Source organism: Chiloscyllium plagiosum, unplaced genomic scaffold (genome assembly GCF_037043375.1).
Source record: "Chiloscyllium plagiosum isolate Xiang-an unplaced genomic scaffold, Cpla_swu_hap1 HiC_scaffold_31, whole genome shotgun sequence".
Lineage (NCBI taxonomy): Eukaryota > Metazoa > Chordata > Chondrichthyes > Orectolobiformes > Hemiscylliidae > Chiloscyllium > Chiloscyllium plagiosum.
The window spans coordinates 17675752-17703264 of NW_028270169.1; the positions used below are offsets into that span (position 1 = coordinate 17675752).

At 42.3% G+C, this 27513-nt stretch overlaps 1 protein-coding gene across 8 annotated transcripts in view; it reads left to right on the top strand.

The window, feature by feature from the left end:
- The window catches only part of LOC122563963 (rap1 GTPase-activating protein 2), a 313908-nt gene that overhangs the window by 241954 nt on the left and 44441 nt on the right, over nt 1-27513 (top strand). For all 8 annotated transcript variants that reach the window (XM_043718318.2, XM_087977294.1, XM_087977295.1 and 5 more), the window contains 7 exons: nt 7383-7427; nt 9664-9696; nt 11072-11284; nt 19692-19795; nt 21270-21348; nt 25260-25313; nt 26790-26873. In XM_043718318.2, the coding sequence (XP_043574253.1) occupies nt 7383-7427; nt 9664-9696; nt 11072-11284; nt 19692-19795; nt 21270-21348; nt 25260-25313; nt 26790-26873 (612 nt within the window). The remainder of the gene's footprint in view (nt 1-7382; nt 7428-9663; nt 9697-11071; nt 11285-19691; nt 19796-21269; nt 21349-25259; nt 25314-26789; nt 26874-27513) is intronic.

The following is a 27513-nucleotide window of genomic DNA, read 5'->3' on the forward strand; positions in this document are numbered from 1 at the left end:
GCCATTGTGTTCTATTTTATCTTTTCTGGCTGAAGTTAACACAAATTGACCCTTTTCAGTTACTACCACACCCTTAACAGAATGAACCGGACTGGAGTGTTGGTATGAAACCCAAGCTCCTCTCTTAGTGAACAAACACACGTATGCACATTGGAATATGGACACACACACACACACACATTACACACACACACATACACACATACAGATTACACACACACATTACACACACACACACATACACACACACATACACACACACACACATACACACACACTCACACACGTACACACATACACACACACACACGCACACATATACACACACATACACACACATACACACACACATACACACACGCACACACGTACACACATACACACACATGCACACACATACACACACATACACACACATACACACACACACACACACACACACATACACACACACACACAATCACACACACACACATCCAGAAACACGTGCACAAACACCATGACACATGTGGTTCATATACAGAGAAGCAAATGTATACAAAGATACACACAGACACCCAATCTTTATAGATATAAACGTTCATAAATGCGTGCATTTAAATATACGCATACAGATTTCACCCTGACATATACTGTTGAGCACTATGCAATAGCTGTAAATCTTGTTCTATTCTGTCTTGCTTCCCCTTAGTATTTGCTTGGTCAGTTGGTTCACCCCAATGACTCCCCAGCTGAGATCAGTGAGCTCACCACACACCAAGAGTGGAAGTGGGACCCGAGCTCCTGTGTGTGTCAGGTTAATTAACACATCAGCTGACAGTGACCCCCCCCCCCCCCCCCCCCCCCCCCCCCCCCACCAGTGAGGAGCTGCTGTTTCAGTTTTCATCAAAGAACCACGAGAGGGATTTGTTGTCTTTTCATTTACAATTTATTGTTCACAGTGTAGTCACTGCACCTGGTAATAGCCAAGGAAACACATTCTATTTCTGTGAGGGATCTTTCAAGCCTGAAGTGATCTAGTACAGATTAAGATGACCATTTTTCTAGTGTTGCTAGTTTCATCCATGACCTGGAGGTGCCGGTGTTGGACTGAGGTGGACAAAGTTAAAAATCACACAACACCAGGTTATAGTCCAGCAGGTTTATTTGGAAGCACTGGTTTTTGGAGTGCCTTCATCAGGTAGCTGTGGAGGTTAAGGTCATGTTCACAGAATTTATAGCCAAAGGAGTTCAGTAAACATTTGAAGATTTTTGAGTTACTGTAACCATTTACAGTTTATATGAACATAACCGACTTAGCAATGGAGACTGTTAGGACAGCACACACATCTCTCCTCTAACACCTCCTTCTCTATTCGGACCAAGTCCCCATGACCTTATCATAATCGGCAGGGTTTACTGCGCTTAATCAGGTATTAACTCTTTCAGAACCATATACCTCAATTTCCAAGAAGTTGCTGTTCCTTTTAAGATGTACAAGCAATGCATATCCAGCAGTCCCACAGATGGCAAAAATGAACAGTTAGCTAACACTTCCCCCACTCGTGCTTTTACTGTTTGCTTGTAATCAGTTAATAAGCAATAATCTTCTGCAGAGAGCGCACAGTAAGGCAAGGTACTTTTCACAGTTTATCCATTTTAACAGAATTTTGGAACAGTGGGGACACAGAAAAGTATTCTATCTGGGCATTGAGACAAGTACTACAGTATTATATTCGGGAGATTAAATCCCACAGCAATGCAAAGCACATACATCCAAATCATTTGAAACCCATGCCGTGTCTAGTTCAATCATTTTGGAAACACAGAGGTTATTTTCAGTTGGCATTTTTTTCTAACAAGTTGCTATTGCTTCCTGCTGGTCTCTTTTTGTTATGAAAAATTTGATGCTAACCCTCTGAATCCAAGAGATAAGATCTAGATTGATATACATTATATCGGCAAAACTATATGCTGATTATGTGGCAAAAGTGTGCCACCACATATTGGTAAGGACAGGAAAAGAGGGATCCATTTTATATAGTGTATATGTCATAGTCATAGACATGTACAGCATGGAAACAGACCCTTCAGTCTACCTTGTCCATGCCGAACAGATATCCCAACCTAATTCAGTCCCATCTGTCAGCATCTGGCCCACATCCCTCTAAATCCTTCCCATTCATATACCCATCCAGATGCCCTTCAAACATTGCAACTGTACCAGCCTCCACCACCTCCCCGGCAGCCCATTCCACACACACACCACCCTCTACATGAAAAGGTTGCCCCTCAGGTCTCCCCTATATTTTTCTGCTCTCACCCCAAACCTATGCCCTCCAGTTCTGGACTCCCCCACCCCAGAGAAGAGACCCTGTCTATTTATTCTATCCATGCCCCTCATGATTTTACAAACCTCCTTAAGGACACCCCTCAGCCTCCGATGCTCCATGTGCTGCACATAAAGATATATATCGATATACAAAGTTCCTCAGGGTAATGTTCTAGACCCAAACATCTTCGGCTGCTTCATCAATGCACTTTGCTCCAGAATAAGATCAGAATTGGGGATATTTGCAAATGATTGCACATAGTGCAGCACCACTTGCTACTCCTATGTTTTGATAATAAAGCAGTCCATGTCCATTTGTGGCAAGATTTGACAACATTCAAGCTTGGACTAACAAGTGCCAACAAACATACAAATGCCAGGCAAATGTTTATTTCCAACAAGTGGGAACCCAATCATTGCTGTTTAATGTTCAATATCATTACCATCGCTGAACCCCCCTACTGTCATCCAGGGTAAAAATATCGTTTTTTCCCCCCTTTGGACTCTTCTTGAGTTTACTCATTGGCTAATTTTTGATTTTCTGTTCTCATTAACTCTTAACAAGCGAGATACCATGTCGTAAAATTACTTTCTGCATTTGTGTTGACTATTTAGACTCAGCCAAACTAGAAAAATTAATCAATATCCTCAATAAGTAACAGCCTGCCATTAAATATAAAGCCATGACACACAAGGAAAGCTTAAATTTCCAGACACCCAGTATTTAAACTGGAGCAAGACAACAGCCGTAGCCTTGTATGAAAAGTTTTTCTTTCAGTGACTGACGTACTCTGCATTAAAAGGACGTCAATTTGCAATGTTATGTTTCCTGCGGTTTCAGGTTGTCCTGACGCCCAGTTAGCTAAGTATTTCTTTGTGAACAGTCTCTCCTTGCCAATAGCCCTGCCTCACCCCCACTTGCTTCTCTTCTGCCTTCTTTCTGGCCATTCATTTTGTTCCTTGCCTCACCCCAGGGATCTTGATCCACCTGGCCTGGCAAATGTGCTCTCCCTCCTCCGCATCCCTACCTGGCAAACGTGTGCTATACCCTAACATTTCCAGCTTTATGCAGATAAGCACTACTTCTCCAATCCCAGGGTGTTCCCCTCTCTGTTTGCTGCTGATTGGCCCACCAGTTCACCTGTCTTCAGTAAACATGGGCGGGCTGAAAGAATAGCCATATGATTGGAGGAGAAACTTCTCTCAAATGTTGATGAGATACTCTTCACTTTCCCAGATGAGTGCAGCTCCAACAACACTCAAGAGAGCTGATTCCATTCAGGACAAAGCAGCTTGATTGATTGGCACCCCACCCACCATCTTCAATATTTACTCCCTTTACCAACGACGCAGAGTAGCAGCAGTGTGTACCATCCACAAGATCACTGCAGCAACACATCAAGGCTCCATTGGCAGCATCTTCCAAACCCAGAATTGCTACCACCCAGAAGGACAAAGGAAGCAAGTACAAGGGGAGTGCCACCACTTCAATTCCCCTTCAAACAACACTCCATCCTAATGTAGAAATGGATCCCCATTCCTTCACCATGCCAACCAGATATCCAAAATTAATCTGGTTCTATTTGCCAGTATTTGCCCTAAACCCCTCTAAACCCTTCCTATTCATAAACCCGCCCAGGTGCCTTTTAAATGTTGTACTTGTACCAGGCTCCACCAATCTCTCTGGCAGCTCATTCCATACACACACCACCCTCTGTGTGAAAAAGCTGCCTCTTAGGTCTCTTTTAAATCATTCACCTCTCATCTTAAATGCATGCCCTCTAATTTTGGACTCCCCTACTCTGGGGAAAAGACCTTAGCTGTTCACCATCTCCACGCCCCTCATGATCTTACTAACTTCCTAAAGGACAACCCTCAGCCTCCAATTCTCCAGGGAAAACAGCCCCAGCCTATTCAGCTTCTCCCTATAGCTTAACCCCTCCAACCCCAGCAACATCCTTGTAAATCCTAGTTCACTATTACCTTCTCCCGGATAATTATGGATGAGCAACAAATGCTAGTATAGCCAGCAATGTTCACATCTAATTAATGAATAAGTATATAGACATTACCTCTATGTTGGATCATATTTCTGTCTATATTGTGGCCTGACATTCCTGCTACAATGTTTTCAGTATAATCCTCTGCAATATTAGTATGAAAGAAAATAGAATGTTAAGCACTATCTCTGTCTAGTAATCACCATTAGGAGTCTTTGCCATTGCATGCATTCATAGAACTTGAGTTGGCTACAAAAATTAAGCTCAAACCTTCAGGCACAACATTCCTAATTGATACATTTTGAAAGATTTTGAATTATTTCTTTAAAATTTACTCAGCAACTATTACTAATAACTCTAAATAATAATGTTGTACTTTCTAAAAGCAATTCTCAAGAATTAAAAATCAGGTTGGTGGATCGACGTTATTTAAAAGAATGTTTACAAGTATTTTTTCGCTGTGTGAGTCAGCCTTTACCAAGTTATCACTCTTAAATATATCTGAGGATTATTTAAAGTATTTCTAAAGAACATACATTTAAAAAGCTGTCCAGTGGCATTGGTTTATGGTCGAGGTTAGCCTTGATGGGCAAATAAGTTTGAATGGAAACTTGAGAAGGAAAAAGTACTTTCAAAATACGTGCAGTTTTGAGTGCAAATTGTACTGGAATTGCTGGTAACACCCAGAGTAGCAACTCACCGTATTATGTATGGATATATTATAAGAATTTATTTGTGAAATAAATTTCAAAATCTTGTCACGCAAGCAAAGAAAAGCTTTTTAATCATCTAATGCTCCTTTAACAGACTGTATATAATCTCCCCTCTCATTGACTTCCATTTGATATGTTCGGTTAAAATATTCCCTAATTCCCAGAAGCAATCAACAGCCCTCCAAGTTATTTATCCATCCTTACATTTGCACTATCGAATATTAAGCTACAGTTTTCTGGACAGAATTTCCTCTTTGGCCAAACTAAGGAGCAGGGGAAGTCATAGCATCACCCGATACATTGGATTTTCTACATGCCCACCTCCTAAATGAGTTTGCTGACAGCAGATTAATTTACAGGGTCACTCTACCTCAGCCTGACCATCTCCTGCCTTTTGCTCACTGCAAGGAACTGGAGAGAGGGCAGCAATTGATTAGCATCTTGCACAATCAAATCATCGCTCAACACTGACGACGTGAGGTGATACTAAGGTCGAGAGGGAGTGTAGTGTGACTTTGTCACTTCGTTGTGTTATAACAAAGACTGAAATCCAATAAGAAGCCCCCGAGGGGAGATCAAGCTTTCTCTTCACGTTGAAAAGCACTAGATAAGAACAACGCTGGTCATGTGCCAAGGCTTGAGTTCAGCATCACATTGTATTGTAATTAATCATCTTATATCAGTTGTTAAACAAAATCGATGTTTCTACAAAACTGACTGAATGCAGCAACCCTGTCTTGTAGATCATTGCTCAACTGTTAAGAGTCCTGAGTATTAAATGATCAGGTTTTATCCATGATATTTGACTCCATTCTGCACTGCACGCACAACTCAGTTTCACACCATTAACAATCTTTGCTTTAATGCCGCAACTTATCACCTGACTGGATCATGCCATGTGCTTGGTTTGTAAATTAATGGAGCATTTCTTGTAGTAATCTCCAAAATAGCTAGGGTCAGGAGCATGTTATAATGGGAGTCTGACTGGGTGTTTAGAAGCTATGCATTTTCAATTCATTCCAAGAGAAATATGCCATCTTGAGTACTGATGCAGGACATGTGTAAGAGCAAATGTTGTCAGCATTCACTGTACTGGCTGTGAAAGAGTTAGGAACAATCGCAGTTAAGTCAACATATTTTAATGTGGCAAAATATGTTGGCTACAATAATAATTCATCACCTAAGTTTTTCACAATCACAGGTGCTACATAACAGGCTCATAAGCTTAAGCAGTACTTCCAAACTCAAACTATAACTAATTCAGTGGGATCTTCTGCTTCTATGAATTTGAAAAGGTTTGCAATTGTCAGGGGAACATCATCTGCTTCAGGGTTCCCTTGATGCTGTATACTAACCTGGTTCAGTCATTAATTACCATTCCTTCATTACCATTGGACCAATGTGAGAAGTTCCCAACTTAACATCATTGTTGGAACACATTGTTGGAACAAGATTGCAATGAGTCAAAGAGAAGGTCTATTAACTACCTATCTGGAGAAAGCAGGGTGGGCATTACATGTGGCCTTGCTAGGATTGACACATTCCCCAGAACAAAAACGGGAGAAATTACAGAAACATTTCCCACCTCCCCAGCATAATGATTTTTCTCGAATTTCCTAAGATCACAGTTTTAAGCACAGTTTGTCCCAATGCTGATGCAGGTGAGGCCTATTTGAAATAAGATTGGGTGACTTACATTTTTCATGTTACCAGAATAAGCATTGCACTTGACTTCAATCCACATCCTTTTTCCCACCAACAGCTGCTTTAATACAATATCTGAGAGGAGGGTAGTGCCAGAGGGCAGTGTGAATGAGTGAAGAGTCAACAGAATATGAGCACTGTGACATGGCAAATGAGCGCTCCTGGAACGAGGAGGGATATTGGGAGAGCGCCCCTCAGATTTGGCCTGAGAATCTCTCCTTTTGTTTCCCTTCATTCTTGGAGAAGTTAGTATTGCCAGCAGTTGAGGAAGTCAGTACCCAAAGTTGGATAGGATGGCCATTGATGAACATAATTGTTTTTCCCACTCATCGTCTTACACCTCCTCAATGAAACAGGGTGTTAGCAGCTGACTGTTGCAAGGATACCAACACCAACCTTACAATATACACCACTCTTGATGTTCCCAATCCCCAGCAGTGACTGAAGGGGGATACTCTGAAAATGACGGAAAATTTGCCTCTGCTGAGTTATTTGTGACTCGGACAGCCACACTACTATCTAGCTAACTGTGTTTCTTCCCTGCAGTAGTTCTCGTGGCTTTGAGATACAGGATAGAATGTATATTGTTGGTTGACCTTGTAAACTTATTTTATAGCTTCCAAATAAGCCTTAACATTCCTTTGATTCCAACAGACTCTAAAATTTGATGAGCAGAAGGACAAGAGCAACAGGCAGAAGGTTTGTTATTCACTGTAGCTTTTAATTAAATATTGTGATACCAGTCTGACTCCAGGAATCCTTTGTTAGATACTGTAGCTATGTAGGAAACTCAGGCATCTGCTCTGTGCCGAGGGCACCAGATATTGTCTATGTCTCATTCAACAAAGCTCTGGATCACTCTAACATTTGGACAACACTCGAGTATTTGCCCAAACTTATGACAGGATCTCTAATAGAGAACATAATGTTTCAAAAGTATTGATGCCCAAGTAAGTCACAGCAATTGGAACAATTTTTTTCATTCATGAGGGCATCTCTGTCGAGACCCTCATTTATTGCCCATCTCTAATTACCCAGAGGGCAGTTAAAAATAAACCACATTGCTGTGCACCTAGAATCATTTGTAGGCTAGACCAGGTAAGGATGACATTTTCCCTCCTCAAAGGGCATTAGTGAACCAGATGGTTTTTATTCCCACTGGCAATCAACAATGAATTCTTTTTTACTGAATTCAAATTCCACCATCTGCCCTGACAGGATTCAAACCCAAGTCCCCAGAATATTCCCTGGGTCTTTTGGATTAATGGTCCAGCGATTATGCTATTAGACTGCTGCTTCCCCCTAGCTTAGTACCAAAAAAAAACCAAACAGCATAGGATGTGCGTCCCAAATATTTTTCCCACTGTGACCTATTTTTAAGGCCTGAAAATGGTCATGACTCCTCTGTGAGAGCTGTGGGAATGAGGGTTGGAGAGAAGATGGGACGGAGTCCGCGAGGGGAAGGGAGATGGGGACAATAAGGGGCTATCTGTTAGAGTGCAACGTAATAGCAAGTATCACTGTCTTCACAAGCGTAAATTAGATTGACTGACAGCTGTCCGATGTGGGACTTCCTGCTGAGTGAGAGAGGAAAGTAGCCAGTCCAGCCTATCAGTGCTGTGGTGCAGCAATATCAGGGGCTTGTGTTTCCTGCTAACTTTGTTTGAATGATGTGGTACAAACTGGGGAGCACACATTATGAACGCCTCTGATGTACCACATCTTAGGAAGGATTGGGAGGGAGTGTGGTTTCTGTTTACCAAAGTGATACCTGACCTTAAAGTGCAATCAAAATGGGGTTGTAATCCCAGGAAGGTAAAAGATGATTTAGTTGAAAAGTTCAAGATAATAAAGGGAATTAATTTTAAAAAAAGTTATTTCAAGGGACAGAAACATCACTTGCAAGGGTAGTGTTTACTTCCTGTCCCTAATCGCCCTTGAACTCAGTGGCTTGCTGGGCCATTTTAGATTGAAATTATTATTGTTCACTGACTAGAGGAATGGTCTAAACATTAGTGCCAAATCTTCCAGGAGTGAAGTTAGGAAGTAATTCTCAACACAAAATTTGGAACTCCCTTCTGCAAATGACAATTCTGCAATTACTCAAATTAGTTTTCTTAAATTTGAGGTTGATACATTTTGGATAATCACAGGTCTTAATGAATATGAGGCAAAGGCAGATGTGTGGCGTTAAGTGCTTAATCTCCATCAATGGCAAAATAGGTTTGATTTGCTAATTGCCACCTTCTGCTCCAACATGCTCCAACTTGGAAGTTGTTTTGTAGCTGCACTAAGGGAGCAGTTACCTGACGGTCAGAAAAACAGTAAATTTTGTTACCCATTTAGCATTGATCAGTTGTGACAAGTTGTTTTATATAAAAAAGGACATCCATTCTATAGCATCTGAAATGCAAGAATAGACGAGTTGGCCAATGTTGGTATTGCTGCTACACACAGACATCCTCCCACTCCTTTAAATCATCTCAATTCCTTGTCAGGTTTAGGTTATGTTGATAACCTCCAACTTTCTGTTTTAACACCTGGGTTAGTTGCAAGACTTGCACAGAATTAAGACACAAGGGGTTTTAAATAGCGAGGAGGAAGTGAGGACTGTAGATGCTGGAGGTCAGAGTTGAAGAGTGTGGTGCTGGAAAAGCACAGCAGGCCAGGCAGCATCCAAGGAGCAGGAGAATTGACGTTTCGGGAATGAAGGGTTTATGCCTGAAACGTCGATTCTCCTGCTCCTGGATGCTGCCTGACCTGCTGTGCTTTTCCAGTGCTACACTTTTTGTTTTACATACCTAGTCAACAATGAATGCCAACATCCTTTCTGCAGGTTGACAGGAAAAGGACACTGTCAGTGTCAGAGATTTTAAGTAGATATTTTTGCCATCAATTTACACAGGTTCATATATGTGCTTGCTTTGTTTTCCAGGATGATTACATCCCCTATCCCAGTATTGATGAGGTAAGTCTATCTTAAATACTCAAAGAATTTATTCAGAGAGGCTTGCTGTTAGAAAATGAGAGTACTCCTGAAGTATTTGTACCTATTCAAAGTTTGTGAGAAGATTTGTAGCTCGGGTGCTTCTTGTTGTGGTTCTGTTCGCCGAGCTGGGAATTTGTGTTGCAGACGTTTCGTCCCCTGTCTAGGTGACATCCTCAGTGCTTGGGAGCCTCCTGTGAAGTGCTTCTGTGATCTTTCCTCCGGCATTTATAGTGGTTTGTCTCTGCCGCTTCCGGTTGTCAGTTCCAGCTGTCTGTTGTAGTGGCCGGTATATTGGGTCCAGGTCGATGTGTTTGTTGATAGAATCTGTGGATGAGTGCCATGCCTCTAGGAATTCCCTGGCTGTTCTCTGTTTGGCTTGTCCTATAATAGTAGTGTTGTCCCAGTCGAACTCATGTTGCTTGTCATCTGCGTGTGTGGCTACTGCTCAGCGAACAGAACCACAACATTTGTACCTGTCTAATTCATAGGTATTTCATCAGATCTAGATCTAGGCATTGATTGATTTTACCATTTCATCCCCTCCCTTAAACAGTGAGGAATCAATGTTTAAAGGGGATAAGGCGGGAAAGTGAAGTTGAGATTGATCCGATGAGCTATGACCTCATTGAATGGTGGCACAGACTCAATGGGCTAAATGGTCTCCTTCTGCTCCATGCCTTCAGCTCACTCAAAAGTTTCAAATGGAATATTATCCATTGACTGGGGTTTGAGTCTTATTCAGCCTCTTACATCACTAATTCCGTTTTTCACCTTTAGGATTGGCATCTTTGGGTTTTGAGCAGATCACCAGTTTTGGTGTTTGTCGCAAAGTGGCCAACTAAAACCCAACTTCCGACCAGATTTTCCTCATTGGGTGTTGCAGGGCGCATTTTACAAGATCAGAATAGGATCCAATTGAATGATCAAAATTCACCAGAGCCCCAGTGATTCTCCCTCAGGTGAAACAGAAAAGTTTCCTTTCTGGGCTGGGACACCTCCCTCTTTTGCAGCCAGTCTAGAAAAATTGCCCTGTGCAATGAAAGCCTGAGGTGTATTTTTCTGTGTCCCTATCAAAAGAAAATTCATCATGCTACATCAGGTTGGTGAAATAGTGGGGAGGATGAAAGACCACATGATTATTTTCATAAAATCAGTCTGGTTTCACAATGGATATTGGGTCCACTTAATCAGATTAATGACCACCAGGCAGTAATCATCACCAAATATCTCCCCGAAATATCCTTGAGTAAAATTCTTCAGAGGAGAATTAAAATGCTAAATGCCCTGTGGGCTTCTGGACAAGGTGCAGATATTTACCGGAGGATTAACGAATGGAATGAACTGTGTTATCCAGGTCATCGAGAAAGCGGGGCCATATCAGTCCATTATCCTCCCTCAGTTTGGTGGGTACTGGATTGAAGGAATGGATACCATTAATACCCCAACATCATCCGAAAGTAGTTTCTGCGAGGAGGATGTGGTAGAGAGCCTGAGTCCCAGCACCTTTGGGTACAAGCTGGAATGCAACAGTACTGCCAGAGCTTACAGGAAGCACTTTCTCAATAAGGTCAGTGGCCCAGGAAGTGATTGGCATGCCATGCAGTTGACCCACTGTACAGAATGAAATTATCAATCGAGAAACAAGCTGTTCCAATCATGTTTTATTGAGTTCTTGAAATAATTTTGAGAGCAATTGCCTTAAATGTTAATATTGCTACCAAGTTTTGATTTGCTGGTGTGTTGAGATGTTCCCACCTACAGGGAAACCTCTTTTGTGTGGCACTCCACGCCTGAACCAGCAGCTGGTCAGGACCGAGCACAGGATTGGGAATGACTAAGAGGTTTATGTTCGGCCTGAAGGGGTGAATGGCCCAGTTCTGTACCTAAGTCATATAGATATACAAACAAATTGAATTTAATTGAATTAATTAATGAATATAGAGTCTGAGGAGATAGGGGAAGCCCTAAGCGAATTTTTTGCTTCTGTCTTTACTAAAGAAAAGGACCTTGTAGTGAATGAAACCATTGAGGAGCAGGTGTGCATGCTGGAATGGATAGAGATTGAGGAAGCTGATGTGTTGAAAATTTTGACAAACATTTAAGATTGACAAATCACCAGGGCCAGACCAGATTTGTCCTCGGCTGCTTTGGGAAGCGAGAAATGTGATTGCTTCGCCGCTTGCGAAGATCTTTGCATCCTCACTCTCCACCGGAGTCATACCTGAGGACTGGAGGGAGGCAAATGTAATTCCTCTCTTCAAGAAAGGAAATAGGGAAATCCCCAGTAATTACAGACCAGTCAGTCTCACGTCTGTTGTCTGCAAGGTGTTAGAAAGGATTTTGAGGGATAGGATTTATGACCATCTGGAAGAGCATGGCTTGATTAAATGCAGTCAGCACGGCTTTGTGAGGGGCAGGTCATGCCTCACAAATCCTATTGAGTTCTTTGAGGATGTTACTAGACAAGTTGATGAAGGTCGAGCGGTGGATGTGGTGTATATGGACTTCAGCAAGGCATTTGATAAGGTTCCCCATGGTAGGCTCGTTCAGAAGGTCAGGAGGAATGGGATACAGGGAAATTTAGCTGTCTGGATGCAGAATTGGCTGGTCGACAGAAGACAGCGAGTGGTAGTAGAAGGAAAGTATTCTGCCTGGAAGTCAGTGGGAGTGGTGTTCCACAGGGCTCTGTTCTTGGGCCTCTACTCTTTGTAATTTTTATTAATGACATGGATGAGGAGTTTGAAGGATGGGTTAGCAAGTTTGCAAACGACACAAAGGTTGGAGGTGTCATTGGCAGTGTAGAGAGCTGTTGTAGACTACAGCATGACATTGACAGGATGCAGAGATAGGCTGAGAGGTGGCAGAAGGAGTTCAACCTGGATAAATGTGAAGTGATGCAATTTGGAAGGTCAAACTTGAAAGTTGAGTACAGGATTAAAGACAGGATTCTTGGCAGCGGGATCTTGGTGTGCAGGGACATAGATCCCTTAAAATTGCCATCCAAGTGGACAGGGTTGTTAAGAAAGCATATGGTGTTTTGGCTTTCATTAACAGGGGGATTGAGTTTAAGAGCCGTGAGATTTTGTTGCAGCTCTATAAAACTTTGGTTAGACCACACTTGGAATACTGTATCCACTTCGCCCTATTATAGGAAAGATATGGATGTTTTGGAGAGGGTTCAGAGGAGGTTTACCAGGATGCTGCCTGGAATGGAGGGCTTATCTTACGAAGAGAGGTTGACTGAGCTCGGACTTTTTTCATTGGAAAAAAGAAGGAAGAGAGGGGACCTAATTGAGGTGTACAAGATAATGAGAGGCATAGATAGAGTTGATAGCCAGAGACTTTTTCACAGGGCAGAAATTGTTAACATAAGGGGTCATAGTTTTAAGCTATGGCGGAGAATATAGAGGGGATGTCTTTATGCAGAAAGTTGTGAGAGCATGGAATGTGTTGCCAACAGCAGTTGTGGAAGCGAGGTCATTGGGGTTATTTAAGAGACTGCTGGACATGCATATGGTCACAGACATTTGAGGGTTCATACATTAGGTTTACCTTACACGAGGAACAATGGTTGGCACAACATTGTGGGCTGAAGGGCCTATTCTGTGCTGTACTGTTCTATGTTCTAATTTTATGGTCACATGTACTCAAATGAGTACAGTTAAAAGTTTATACGTCACCACGTATAGTGCCATCTTAGGTAAAAAAGGTAATCCTTAGTGACAGAATAGAGAAATGAAGAAAATAATTTATGCACATTATGACCATAGGTCAGAAAAACAAGAAGCAGTGTCAAAAAGACCAGCATCTCAGTCTCTGTCTAAGGACTCACCACAGCAGATCAGCGCAGGGAGCCTCCATGTGGTCTGACCACTGGATATTGCCTTGCTCCACTTTGGGCCACTTGTCATTAGCAGAGTCCCTGCTTCAGGCCCCTGGTCATTGTCACAGTCCCTGCTTCTGGCTCCTGGTCATTGTCACAGTCCCTGCTTCAGGCCTCTGGTCATTGTCACAGTCCCTGCTTCAGGCCCCTGGTCATTGGCAGAATCCCTGCTTCAGGCCTCTGGTCATTGTCACAGGCCCTGCTTCAGGCTCCTGGTCATTGTCAAAGTCCCTGTTTCAGAGGCCAGAAATTAGAAGCCAGGGGGCAGATGTCCAAGGCTGAGAGAAAGGAGGGGAGAGGTTAAAAAAAGGAAAAAGGTGGAAACAGGTGGAGCGGAGCAGCTCTGCTTGAGTGTCCTATTCCACCACCAAATTCCCAGATTTAGGAGCAGAAGTCAACATCCAATTACTTGGAATGGGTATTAAAGAAATTATTTAGCAAGAAATTATTTAGAAATGGAATGTGCACAAATAACATCGCTGTATCTTGTTTAATTCAAAACATTTGTTTTCTCCTCATCAACATGAGGGATGGAAATTTTTCACATTTGGCACATTGCACCAACAGCAATCATCTCCGAGACAGGTACAGTTCTTCCAAATCCGGCAAAACAGTTGCCAAATGCTCAGTATAGTTTGCCCTAAAGCTACACAATTGTTCATCTGTTAACACACCGTTTCTATTCTGAACTATATTTTTGGCATTGGACTCAAGCTGACACTATATAATTATAGCCTTTCCTTGTGAAACTTCCTGAGCACAAAATCTTGCCCTCCAGATATTTGTTCAGAGTCCATCAGAGTGAGTTGAAGGATACCAGCCACTTGATGTAGAAAATCATAAACTCATATGGTGTACAGGAGGCCATTCAGCCCAGCAGACCTGTGATAGCACTTGGAAAGCACTAAGTAGTTTCATTCCCTGCCGTATTCCCATAGAGTTGTGATAGGGTTGTTCAACCCTTTATTCCCACTTTGAACAGATGAAACACAGGTTCCCTTGGTTCAATGCTGCCCACAGGGTGGAAGAGGTAGAATTTAGAATTAGGTTTATTGTCACCTGTATTTAAATACAGGAGTACACTGAAACATTTACAAAGTCACCCCACACAGTGCCATCTTAGGTACAAAGTACAAATCTTGGATACAAAATGGAGAAATAAAAAAGTTGCATTACCTTACAGTTATTCATTGTATACATTAGAAAAACAAGAAATACAGTTACAGTGATAAACATTGCAATCTTTTTATAAAGGGCTTGCAGTAGTTGAATGCAGGAGGCTTCCCCCATGTGGTCTGACTGGGCTTACTAACTGCTGACCACCCACATCGATCCCCAATGCAACAATCTTCCACACTGTCCGTTCAGGCTCTGTCTCACACCACACACACTGTCCGTCCCCACTCCCCCCCACTCCAGACACACTGTCCATCCCCACTCCCCGTCACTGCAGACACACTAGGCATCCCCACTCACCCCTACTCCAGACACACTGTCCATCCCCACTCCCCCCCACTCCAGACAAACTGTCCATCCCCACTCCCCCCCACTCCAGACACACTGACCATCCCCACTCCCCCTCACTCCAGACACATTGGGCATCCCCACTCCCCTCCACTCCAGACACACTGGCTGTCCCCACTCCCCCTCAGTCCAGACACACTGGCCATCCCCACTCCCCCTCACACCACACACACTATCTGTCCCCACTCCCCACTCCCTCCAGACACACTGTCCGTCCCCACTCCCCCCCCCTCACTTCAGATACACTGGCCGTCCCCACTCATCCCCCCCCCCCCACTCTAGACACACTGTCCATCCCCACTCCCCCCCACTCCAGATACACTGGCCATCCCCACTCCCCCCCCACACACACACTGGTCGTCCCTGCTCCAAACACACTGGCCGTCCCCACTCCCCCCCCGCCCCCCCCGCGCCCCCACTCCAGACACACTGGTTGTCCCCACTCCAGACACACTGGCCGTCCCCACTCCCCCCCACTCCAGACACACTGTCCGTCCCCACTCCCACCCCCCCCACCCCCACGCTGGCTGTCCCCACTTCCCCCCCCCCCACTCCAGACACACTTGCCATCCCCACTCCACCCCCTCCAGACACACTGTCCGCCCCCACTCGCCCCCCCCTCCAGAAACACTGTCCATCCCCACTCCAGACACACTGGCCGTCTCCACTCCCCCCCCCCCCCACTCCAGACACATTGGCCGTCTCCACTCCCCCCCCCACTCCAGACACACTGGCTGTCCCCACTCAAGCTCAAAAGTGGCTTTTAAAAGGCAATTGAATAAGCACCTGAAGGGGAGCATTTACATAACGAAAGAGAAACCAGACAATATTGTCATCTATTATTATTCATTCACATATGGGGGATGTACATATTCGAAAATGGCAATCAGCTCAAAAAAAAATCAATCGATTATGCCATTCAATCGGATAACAGGCTTCCAATCGACCAATCCTGCAAATAATAACTCCACTCAAAAGGTTGCACTTTTACTCACCCATATCTTTATCTAACCATGTTTGCTTATTTTACATTCCAAATAAATACACAGGACTATATTATCCATCATATCCAAACTAATGCATAAGACAGTATCATCCAATCATATTCAAACTAATACATGATTAGTGATTATATTAGTCAATCATATCATGTTCATATCTCAACCTGTGGTACTTACTTTGTGATTGGGAGGTCAGTTAGCTCAGTTGGCTGGACAGCAGGGTGATGCCAGTCGTGTGGGTTAAGTTCTGACAACAGCTGAAGTTACTCTCCTTCTCAACCTCTCCCCTCACCTGTCATCGCTCTCTCTAATAAGAGCCCTGTGAGACTATGGTGACATTAAACCCGTACACTGTACTGTCTACTTCCCCTTTCACCATGCAATTTTCCCCTTTTGAATCTACTTCTTCCAGCCTGTTGGCATTACATTCCAGAGCATCAGAGCTCACTGTGTTGAATAATTCACCTGATCCTGTCTCTTATTTGGCCAGTTATCCTGACTTAATATGTTTGTCTTCAACTTTTCTTTAATGAATGAACTTTTAATCCATTATAAATTAATTTTGTTATTACCCCATATGATGGTAATGTGGGACACCTCCGATTCCAGAGTGAACTCTGCCTTTAATAGACCACAAGTTTTATTTTTTGTAAATTGGTCACCATGGTGATCAGTCATTGAATATATTCTCAAGGGGCTTCTAAAGTACCTTTGACAAAATAACAAGGAAGTATACTACACACAAGAAGGAAAAATTAACAAACTATTTTATAACATATAAGAATTACCTAAATTGCTTACTGACTACAAACATCGGCAATAAAGTTTTAACTCATTTATCCACAACCACAACCTCACAGATAGTCAAACCGCAGTAAATGGGCACTTAGTTTCCACTTTCAAGTTCCCTGTTCAGTGAGCAGGGATTGGAGCATTCCTGGAGAACCTCTGCATTCACACAATGACATCTTCTTTTGTTAATGTCTCTTCATGAGACACTTGAGCAAATTGCAAACATAGTTCACTTGCATCTTAACATGGATTCCTTGAATATCTCGTCCACAGCCTTTCATTTCTGAGCATTCATTTACTGATGTTAAACTTTTTTTTTTCTCCAATCTTCCTATTGTGGTTACTGTTAACCTGTACTGCTGCCTCTTATAGACTCTTCCTCACTGACTGACCTGCTGTTATCTGAAAGATAACACTCACTGACCCTCTGGATGCTTCTTTCTTTCCAAAGTAAACTGTTTCTATATCTGTCTCCCTGTGCCACTGGACAATTTTTTTTCTCCCTCTTCTACCCTGAGCTTTCTAAAGCACTGAACTGGTCACTTCAAGGGTTCTTCAAAAATTTGTTTAAATGCATCTAAGTACCTTTCCAGACACCCCTGACTGCCCACAGACCTTAACAATGAAGTTAAATCCTTCCTTCCTTAACACACGCACAATAGAAATATGAATCAAACTTAAAGCTATACAAGATTCTGCCAACATTGGAACTTTACCAGTAATAACAACACCACATGTGCTGCAATGGTACAGGAAGAATGTTCATTGCTTCTCAGGGGAGTGTCCTACTCAACTACCTTCATCAATGACCTTCCCTCCATCATAAGGTCAGAAGTAGGGACGTTTGCCAATGATTGCACAATGTTCAGCACCATTCATGACTGCTTAAATACTGGGGCAGTACATGTCCAAATGCAATAAGGTCTAGATAGTATCCAGGCCTGAACTGACAAAATAGCAAGTCGCATTCGCCCCACACAAATGTCAGCCAATGACCATCTCTAATAAGAGACAATCTAACCACTATCCCTTGACATCCATCACTGAATTTCCCACTATCAACTTTCTGGGGTTACCACTGACAAGAAACTCAACTGGACTCACTACATAAACACAGTGGCTTCCAGAGCAGGTCAGAGGCTAGGAATACTGCAGTGTATAACACACCTCCTGACTCCCCCAAAGCCTGTCCCCCATCTCCAAGGCACAAGTCAGGAGTGTGATGGAATACTCCCCCCTTGTCTGGATGGGTGCAGCTCCAACAACGCTCAAGAAGCTTGACACCATCCACATGAAAGCAGCCCAATTGATTGGCACTAGATACACATGCATCCATTTCCTCCACCATTGATGCTCAGTAGCAGCAGCAGTGTACAATCTCCAAGATGCACTGCAGAAATTCACCAAAGATCCTCAGACAGCACCTTGACCACTTCCATCTACAAGGGAAAAAGAAACAGATACATGGGAATGCCACCACCTGCAAGTTCCCCTGCAAGCCACTGCCCAGTCTAATGAGGAAATAACACATGGTTTCTTCACTGTTACTAGGTCAACATCCTTGACTTCCCTCTCTAATGGCATCGTGGATCTACCTACTGCACATGGACCACAGTGGTTCAAGAAGGCAGCTCACTACCAGCTTCTCAAGGGCAATTGGGAGGGGCAATAAATGCTGGGCCAGCCAGCAACACCTGTGTCCTACGAGTGAATAAAAAAAATTTCCATGGGCTATAAATACTGGTCTTGCCACATCCTGGGTTAATTAATAAATGGAAAAGAAATGAGTAATGAGAACAGATTGTTGTCCTCAGGCAGAAATTAATTTACGATGAAATTCCATGGTTAATTCCTTCTGTGCTGTGGTTTAGTTAGTAGCACGCTGGTTCCCTGATTAGGAAGTTTGCGTGTTTATGTCTCACATCAGAGAGTTGAGCAAAGAAGAAGCTAGTCTGGAACGCTAGTGCAGCACCAAGGCAGTATTAGTATTGGAAGAGCCGTCTTTCTGGTGAGATGGGAAATGAGGCCTGGACTGCTGTCTAAGGTGGTGCTGCCCCAGTGGGGAATTGTTTCTAGACAGGGGAAGGTTCCAGCAGGGAAATGTGAAACTAGTGTTTATGCTGAAGCTGTAGATTTAGAATAACATCCTTTATAAATCTCCAAGTCTTTTGCTGCCTAACACATGTCGGTCTGTTGAACACTAATTGCACTTGAAAGTACAATTAAAAGGGCTTCCAAAGCCCTTCTGGACAGTGCACTCCAGATCGAAACAGCCAAGTGACACAGCTACACTCTAACATTTGTGCAAGTGTAAACTCAATCGCGTGACTCCTGTACTTCAAGCCAGTGTTGGAAGCCATTTCCTTCTCAGCTCTGAGCAATGCCAAGGGAGATCCCCAAATCTTGTCTGTTCAATAACATGCTATAAAAAAACAACCAAGGGAGGTATGTGAGGTGAGTGTCTTTATACACCATGTGTATAAAGTTAAATTAACAAAAGTTAAATCAGCTCAATTAAAGATATGCAGGCACGCACAAAGACAGCTGCACAAACCTAATATGCAATTGTGTGACCTCAAGTTGCCAAGAGATTATCGGAAAAGCCCTGCTTTTCCACAACAAACCATCTTTGGTTGTCAGTCAAGAGATATTTATCTTGAGGTTAGAAAGAATGAAAAGTACATCCTTTGATGTAATACCTATCTGCGGAGGCGACCTCTTTAATTCAAACAAACTCTTTGGCAAGATAAGAATAACACTTTTCATTCTTTTAGGAGCATTTGAATTTTTATACCTCATGCGGTGTTCTGGGAAACCTGGTCATTTCAGTCAAGTATGAAGATACTGATGGGCAAGAATATCTGAGGATCATACTCAGGTAACAGAGGCAAGCTCTGCTGTGTGATACACAAATGCTACAAGGCCACTATGACATTTCCCTTAAATCCACTAGCAGATCTCCAAAGCATTTTCTCACAGTAAGCCAACAGTTTCTACTGTATTATTCTGCCTGTACATGGGGTAATGCTACGAAGTGTGTCAGCCTTTTGCAAGTGAGCCAAGGCTGACACACGTAATAGCAGCTATGAGCCAGGGGGTTATGAGCTCAAACCCCATTCCAGGAAAGCTGAGTGCTGATGCCCCAGTGCAGTACTGAGGTAATGCTGCATTATTGAAAGGAAGAGATATTTAATGGAGGCTCTGTCAGCCGTCTGACGCAGGCATTTGATTATTTCAACGGAGACAAGGGAATTGTAACTGGTATCTCGACTAACATCCCCCCCCTCCCCAAATCGCTGAATAAACATCACAAACAAAATGGTCATCCTGTTGTTTGTGGGAGCTTGCTGTGTGCAAATTGGTTGCCATGTGTCTTTCATGACAACAGTGACAGCTCTTTAGAAGCACTTCATTAGCTCTAATGCACTTTGGGGTATCCTGTAGTTGTGAAAATCACTACATAAATGCAATTCTTTCTCTAAGTTCGGTATGAACGCACAGTTGCATTTTTGTGGCCTCTCCATTTAAAACCATGAATTCATATGGTTGAAATTTGACATACAAAACTATTGCAGAACTGGTTTCTTTAACCCAAATTAGTAGTTACCTTTGTTTTTTAAAAACTCCCTACAGTGTGGAAACAGGCCCTTTGGCCCAACAAGTTCACACCAACCCTACGAAGGGTAACCCACCCAGACCCTATTTTCCTCTATTTACCCCTGAATAATGCACCTAATCTACACATCCCTGAACACTATGGGCAATTTAGCATGACCAATTCACCTAACCTGCACATCTTTGGATTGTGGGAGGAGACCAGAGCAAACCCCCACAGACACAGGGAGAATGTGCAAACTCAACACAGACAGTCACCCGGGGCTGGAATCAAACCCAGGTGCTGTGAGGCAGCAGTACTAACCCCTGAGCTACCATGCCACCGCTTATAATAAGCAGTCATATTACTGAGGCAAGTGATGTTATGAGATGTGAAACCCTGTGTGCTTCTAAACATGCCCTGTGGCGGCCAATTACCCGTCTGAATGCCAGGACTTAGCTTTAAAAAGTTGAAGTGGCAGAAGCAGGGTTTTCTGAGCAATGACGAATCCCTGATCCTGGAAGGATCTGGGCATCTCACAAATGTTATGCAACTGGTTTGCAGTCCATCGGTAATCATCCCAAAGCCTGTGCACGTTTGATATCTGTATCAGATGGAAACCAGATCTGATGGTCACAGGTTATTTGATTTTAAACCATTCAACCCATAACGGGCTATCGTGTCTGCAGACACTGAAGAAGTTGCATGTTTCAATTTCAAATGCATGCAACTTTCATTTTGACATTTGTTTTGATAGGTCCAAATCGAAAACAATCCACGAGCGACTCCCTCTCGATGGAGTATCCCGAATTCCCAGTATTCCACTGATAGCAAAGGTAAGCTGACTCATTGCAACAAATCATTCTGTTCTTTACTCTAATGTTTACTTATAGCCACTTAGACATTTCTCAGTCTAATATATTGCTCCATTGATATCTATTATCGGTTTGTAGTTATTTCCAAGGGTTTGGCAAAACAAAGTTTACACACCATAGCGTGTTATTTGCCCACCTCATCTCAAAGAGCAAGCAGGGCATTCAATACTGAACATGATAACAGGGCTCAGGAAAGGCAATTTATTTGCAAAGTAAATTACCTGATGCTACAAGAGAGCTCTCTTTAATATATTTTAAATGTGCTTCCCTTAGCTGCAATGTTTCCTGAATAAATACGTTAAGCTTCTGCATTTTCTGAATAAATCGCTTAAGCTTCTGTAATCTTTCTTTGCAACCCATCCCTTTTAAGAAGCTTTACTTTATTTTTGGGCTGTCAATTAATTGGAATTAACTTCTGCCACTAACATTAATCTTTGCGGTCGTTTTGGATACATGTTAATCACAGACATTGTGCCGTGCTTCAGAAGTGCAACTTAATTGAAAGCTACAGAGAAAGAAAAGAATACAAGGATATCTTGATAATGTGAACATTGACAGCTGGTTTTGTGAAGTAGCATGTCTCACAGGTATAAGTGTGATGTGAGCCTACGTAATACAGTTTCTTTATTAGATCAGCAGATCTCTGTGTGGTATTAGAATGGTCACAGCTGAAGAGGCCAAAATTAATTCTGCATAGTTCTGCTGGAAATCTGTTGGACAACTCTCTGTAGTTTTGTTCAATTAGTGAAACAGAACGAGCTCTAGAATGGGACAGCCACAAAACCCTCACAACTTATCACATGAGGATTAGCACACTATTGATTTATGGCCAGAGTCTGCTTTCTGAGCAGGTTGTCTGCTTTTATTTTAACATAATTCTACAAACATATATTAAAACTTAAAGCACAGCCTCTCCAGCCATTGCCTCTCTCTTGGCTCTTTGACAGACCCATCCAGTTAGTCTCAATTCTCTGCTAGTAACTTGTGACCTGCATTTATTTTTTCCTTTTAAGATCTATCGATCCCCATTGCTTTTTGAAAGTTATTGTTAAAATCATGTTCATCGCTCTTTCAGCATCTTCTATCACAGCAACTCACTGAGTTAAATCATCTCTCACTCTGGCTCTTTTGCCAATCATTTTCATCCTGAATGGAAACTGGTAGAAATATTTGGACGAAAAATGCCAAATGTACCACATTTAAATCTGTAGATGCTTACACCATAAGACATAGAAACAGAGCTAGACCATTCAGCCGTAAGTGGGTACTGCAGATGCTGCGGATTAGAGTCAAGATTAGAGTGGTGCTGGAAAAGCACAGCAGGTCAGGCAGCATCCGAGAAGCAGGAAAATTGACATTTCAGGAATTCCTGATGAAGGGCTTTTGCCCGAAATGTTGATTTTCCTGCTTCTCGGATGCTGCCTGACCTGCTGTGCTTTTCCAGCACCACTCTACTCTTGACTCATTCAGCTGATCAGGTCTGCTGTGCCATCCACAGCCTTTTAACCATAACCTTTGATTCCCATACTGTTTAAAAATCTGTCTATGTCAGCCTTAAATATACTTGATGACCCAGCCTCAACAGCTCTCTGTGAATTCTACAGATTCACAGGTCCATGAGAGAAGAAATTACTCCTCGTCTCTGTAAGTGGGTGATCGCTTCCTCTAAGATTATGTCTTCTGGTTCTCGACTATTTCACAAGGGGAAATGGTGTCTTAGCAACTGCATTGTTAAGTCCCCAAGTACTTTATCTGTTTCAATAAGGTCATCTCTGATTCTTCTGAACTCCAATGAGTAACACCCAACCTACTCAGCTTCTCCTCATAATATCTCCATGCTCAGAATTAAACTGGTGAACCTCCTCTGAGCTGCCTCCAATGCCTGTATATCTTTCCTTCGGTAAGGGCACCCAAGACTGTTTGCAGTATTCCAATTGTGATGGTCTAACTAGTGACAGAATTCTGTATCTTTCCAGATGTATGTGACAATAATTAAATAAACTCATAATGACGTATAACAAACACTTAGAGGTAGGAAATTCTGAAAACAAATGAACGAGATTCACAGAAGTAAATACATCTCCAAAGAAGATGAATAGTGAAGTCACACCATAGTTTAAATAATTTGCTTAAATACATCCATTTTAAAATAATTCATCCAAAACTGTGGCTATAGACTTCTGTGCCAAGCTTTAGAGTTATCAAAGCTGAAAATGTGTTGCTGGAAAAGCGCAGCAGGTCAGGCAGCATCCAGGGAACAGGAGAATCGATGTTTCGGGCATAAGCCCTTCTTCAGGAAGAAGGGCTTATTCCTGAAGAAGGGCTTATGCCCGAAACGTCGATTCTCCTGTTCCCTGGATGCTGCCTGACCTGCTGCGCTTTTCCAGCAACACATTTTCAGCTCTGATCTCCAGCATCTGCAGACCTCACTTTCTCCTCCTTAGAGTTATCAACTCTGTCATCAAACAGTATATCACGCCCACATAATACTGTACCATCCTTGAGTTGGTCAGAGTTGTTGTTGAATGGATTGGAGCAACAATGCATTGTTCCACAGCAAAACTGGACAAGATTTCATGGTCCGCTGTGTGTTCTAAACTATTCCAAATCCATCTTGTGGAATCAGTGCAGAGGTCACAGATCTCCAGACCTGCAGCGGGAGAGAATAAGGAGTAAAGCTGCTCAGCAGACAGCAGCTTCTATTCTGAGCAGCAACACTTGTAGCCCAAGATTTGGAGATGCTGGTGTTGGACTGTGGTGTACAAAGCTAAAAAGCACACAACACCAAGTTACAGTCCAACAGGTTTAATTGGAAGCACTAGCTTTCAGAGCGCTGCTCCTTCATCAGGTAATTGTCAGACACAGAACTTAGCAAAAGTTTACAGTGTGATGTAACTGAAATCATACTTTGAAAAATACCTTGATTGGTTGTTAAGTCTGTTAGAACGACCATGTTAATTTTACTTCTTTCATATGTAAATCACAAAACTTCTTTTAAAAGTTACATTCTCAGGTTAACTTTAACAATTGGTGTCAGCTCAGATAATGTGTAGCCCAAGAACAGACATCTTCTCACCTTCACTGGGGACTGTGAAAAGATGTAGTGCAAATGACAGTTGATTAAGTAATTAATATAGTTCTTGTTGCCGTGTCTTACAAATCAAGATAACTTTTAAAAATTCTGACAAAGTTATAGGAATTCTTCATTTAACGGCCCTTGCACGCTTACATGCATCACAAGCAGGTACAAAGTCTCTATTACTTGTTGTTGAATTTGATAACTTCGGCCCTGGAAGAAAAATAATCTGACATGGTGAACTTGATTTGGAGATGCCGGTGTTGGACTGGAGTGTACAAAGTTAAAAATCACACAACACCAGGTTATAGTCCAACAGGTCTAATTGGAAGCACTAGCTTTCGGAGCACAGCCACCTGATGAAAGAGCGCTGCTCCAAAAGCTCGTGCTTCCAATTAAACCTGTTGGACTATAACCTGGTGTTGTGTGATGTTTAACTTTAACATGGCGAAAAGTAACAAAAACAGAAATTGCTGGAAAAGCTCAGCAGATCTGGCAGCATCTGTGGAGAGATACCAGAGTTAAAGTTTCAGGTTCAGTGATCCTTCCTTAGAACTGAGGAAAGTTTCTGAAGAAGGGTCACTTGACCTGGAACATTAACTCTGATTTCTCTCCACAGATGCTGCCAGACCTGCTGATCTTTTTCCAGCAATTTCTGTTTTTGTTTCTGATTTGCAGCATCTACAATTCTTTTGGTCTTTATGGTGAGAAGTAAATTTGCATAAATTATAACTGCATTTACACTGAAAAGCAACATTTAATTGTTCTAAAGGACCATTGCCTCTCTCTTTCTCAGCTTCTCTGTGATGACCTGACCTGTGTGAAGTTCTCCCCCGTACTGTATCCTAAGGTAAGTTTTCAATAACATTATGCTATTCCTGGACGCCCAAACTGTCTTCTGAGTTTTCTTCTTCAGTGGGAGCAGCAGAAAACAATCACAATGTAATGCATTGGTATTGGCAATGGTGTTGCACAGGAAGAGTCAAGTGCAGTCTTCAGTTTGACAAAAGTGTGGAAGATAATTGGATTAGGATGTGCAAACGTAATTCAGTTGTAGTCTATATTTACTGTCATAATTTCATTATAAATTCTTCTGTGAACTTGTCGGTGAAGCAGTCAATATACTTTTCTACATGATGAAATTACACCATCCAACCAATGGTGCTACTGCAGTGTGCCTGCCTGAGGATGTGATGTAATTGCCTGTTTACCAAAGCTGCTATAGAGTCATAGAGTCCTTCAGCACAGAGACAGGCCCTTTGGCCCAAACTGGTCCATGTCGACCAAAATGTCCATCCATACTAACCCCATTTCCCTGTACTTGTTTGCAGTTGAATTGTGGATACAGGAATGTGTAATGAAAAAGTTATCAAAAATATGTCAAAAATATCAAAAATAACTGACCAGATATTTCTGTCAAACATATTTAAAAACATTTAATCACTGTTCAAGAAAGCATTCAACCTAATTCACAGATCCTGTCAGCTAATTGTTAAAATAATTTTGGCAGCTGTGGAAGTAACAAAACATCAGGATTTGTTGTTTGGTTTTCTGTCAACTCAAATAGGCTGGAGACATCAGACACAGTAATTAAGCTCCAGCTATTTGCCCCGTCAATGTCCTTTAATCCGTACCATATCAATGATGGCGCCACAGTGTCCTCTCCAAGTGCGATTGGCAATTTGTGCTCAGAAACCTTGAGTTCAAGAGCGATTTGTGCTCGGTGCTTGCACCAGCTAGGGATCATTATGACAACCCAGAGTCCCACCAAACAGGATCTCCTGGTCACAGAGAGAAAGAGGAGTTTTTCATTCCTTCAATCTGTGTTAGATTCAAAACATTCCCAGGAGTAAAACCCCAATGAGATGCATCAACCCATAGCTTTCCCACCAGCAACTTTCCCCTACTCACTGAATATGTTTTCTAACCATTGCAGACCAAGTCTATCCTTTTTTCTCATTCATTCATGGGACGTAGCAGCGTCGGCTAGTTATTGCCCATCCCTAATTGCCTAGAGGGCAGTTATGAGTCAACCACATTGCTGTGGGTCTGGATTCACATGGAGGCCAGACCAGGTAAAGATGGCAGGTTTCCTTCCCTGAACCAGATGGGCTTTTCTGACAATTCACAATGGATTCATGGTCATTACTGGACTTTTAATTCCAGATTTATTTTTCTAATGAGGTAAAGTTGAGTTTTTAACCAGGACATGACTGTCCTGATCATGGTCAAACTCCCAACTTCTCTCAGAAGTCAGTGGAAATGAAAGACGGAATAATTTTGTAAAGTCTTTTCGTCATTTGCCATTTGTTTCATTGTCTTTAAGGGATCCAAGTTCATAGTGGCATATGATGAACACGAGATCAATAACAACTTCAAGTTTGGTGTCATTTATCAGAAGGTCAGACAGGTGAGTAATAACTGTCCTAGAAAAACATAAGATTCAATCTTTATTTATACCAGCATTTATCAAAATAGCTTCACTTCATATTTATTAGGTACGTTCTGGTCACAACCTGGAGCTAACGCCAAACAATGTTCCCTAATGTTAATGTTAGCCAGTTGACAGAGTAGTTACAGGGCCTGAGGTAACAGCCACATCAGTCACAGGTGTATTTACAGTCTCCTGTGCATGCAGATGAGGGGAATTCCAGCTAACCCATTTATAAAGACATAACTTAAATGTTAATTTCACTCAATTCATGCTTTGTTAACTATTTCACACACACAAAAGAACATGAGGGCGCACAGTTTTATTTGCAGGTAAACATTTGCCACCTAAACTGAATTTCTGTGGAGTTGCATGATGTAAGATTAATGCATCTCCATTGGTTAACCTGAAGAAATGTCAGAGTAAATGTGGGCTGCCCTGAGGTGGAGATTGCTTTTTGGAACATCAAGAGTCATTGATAGAAATCTTAACATTGCATCTGTAATCCTTCTGATGCAGTGCAAACTATTTAAGTATGCATTTGCGAGATAGAAATTCAGCATTTGTTTTTGTCATTTGATCAGCTCAATTGGCCATTAAGTATTTATTTATATGTGGT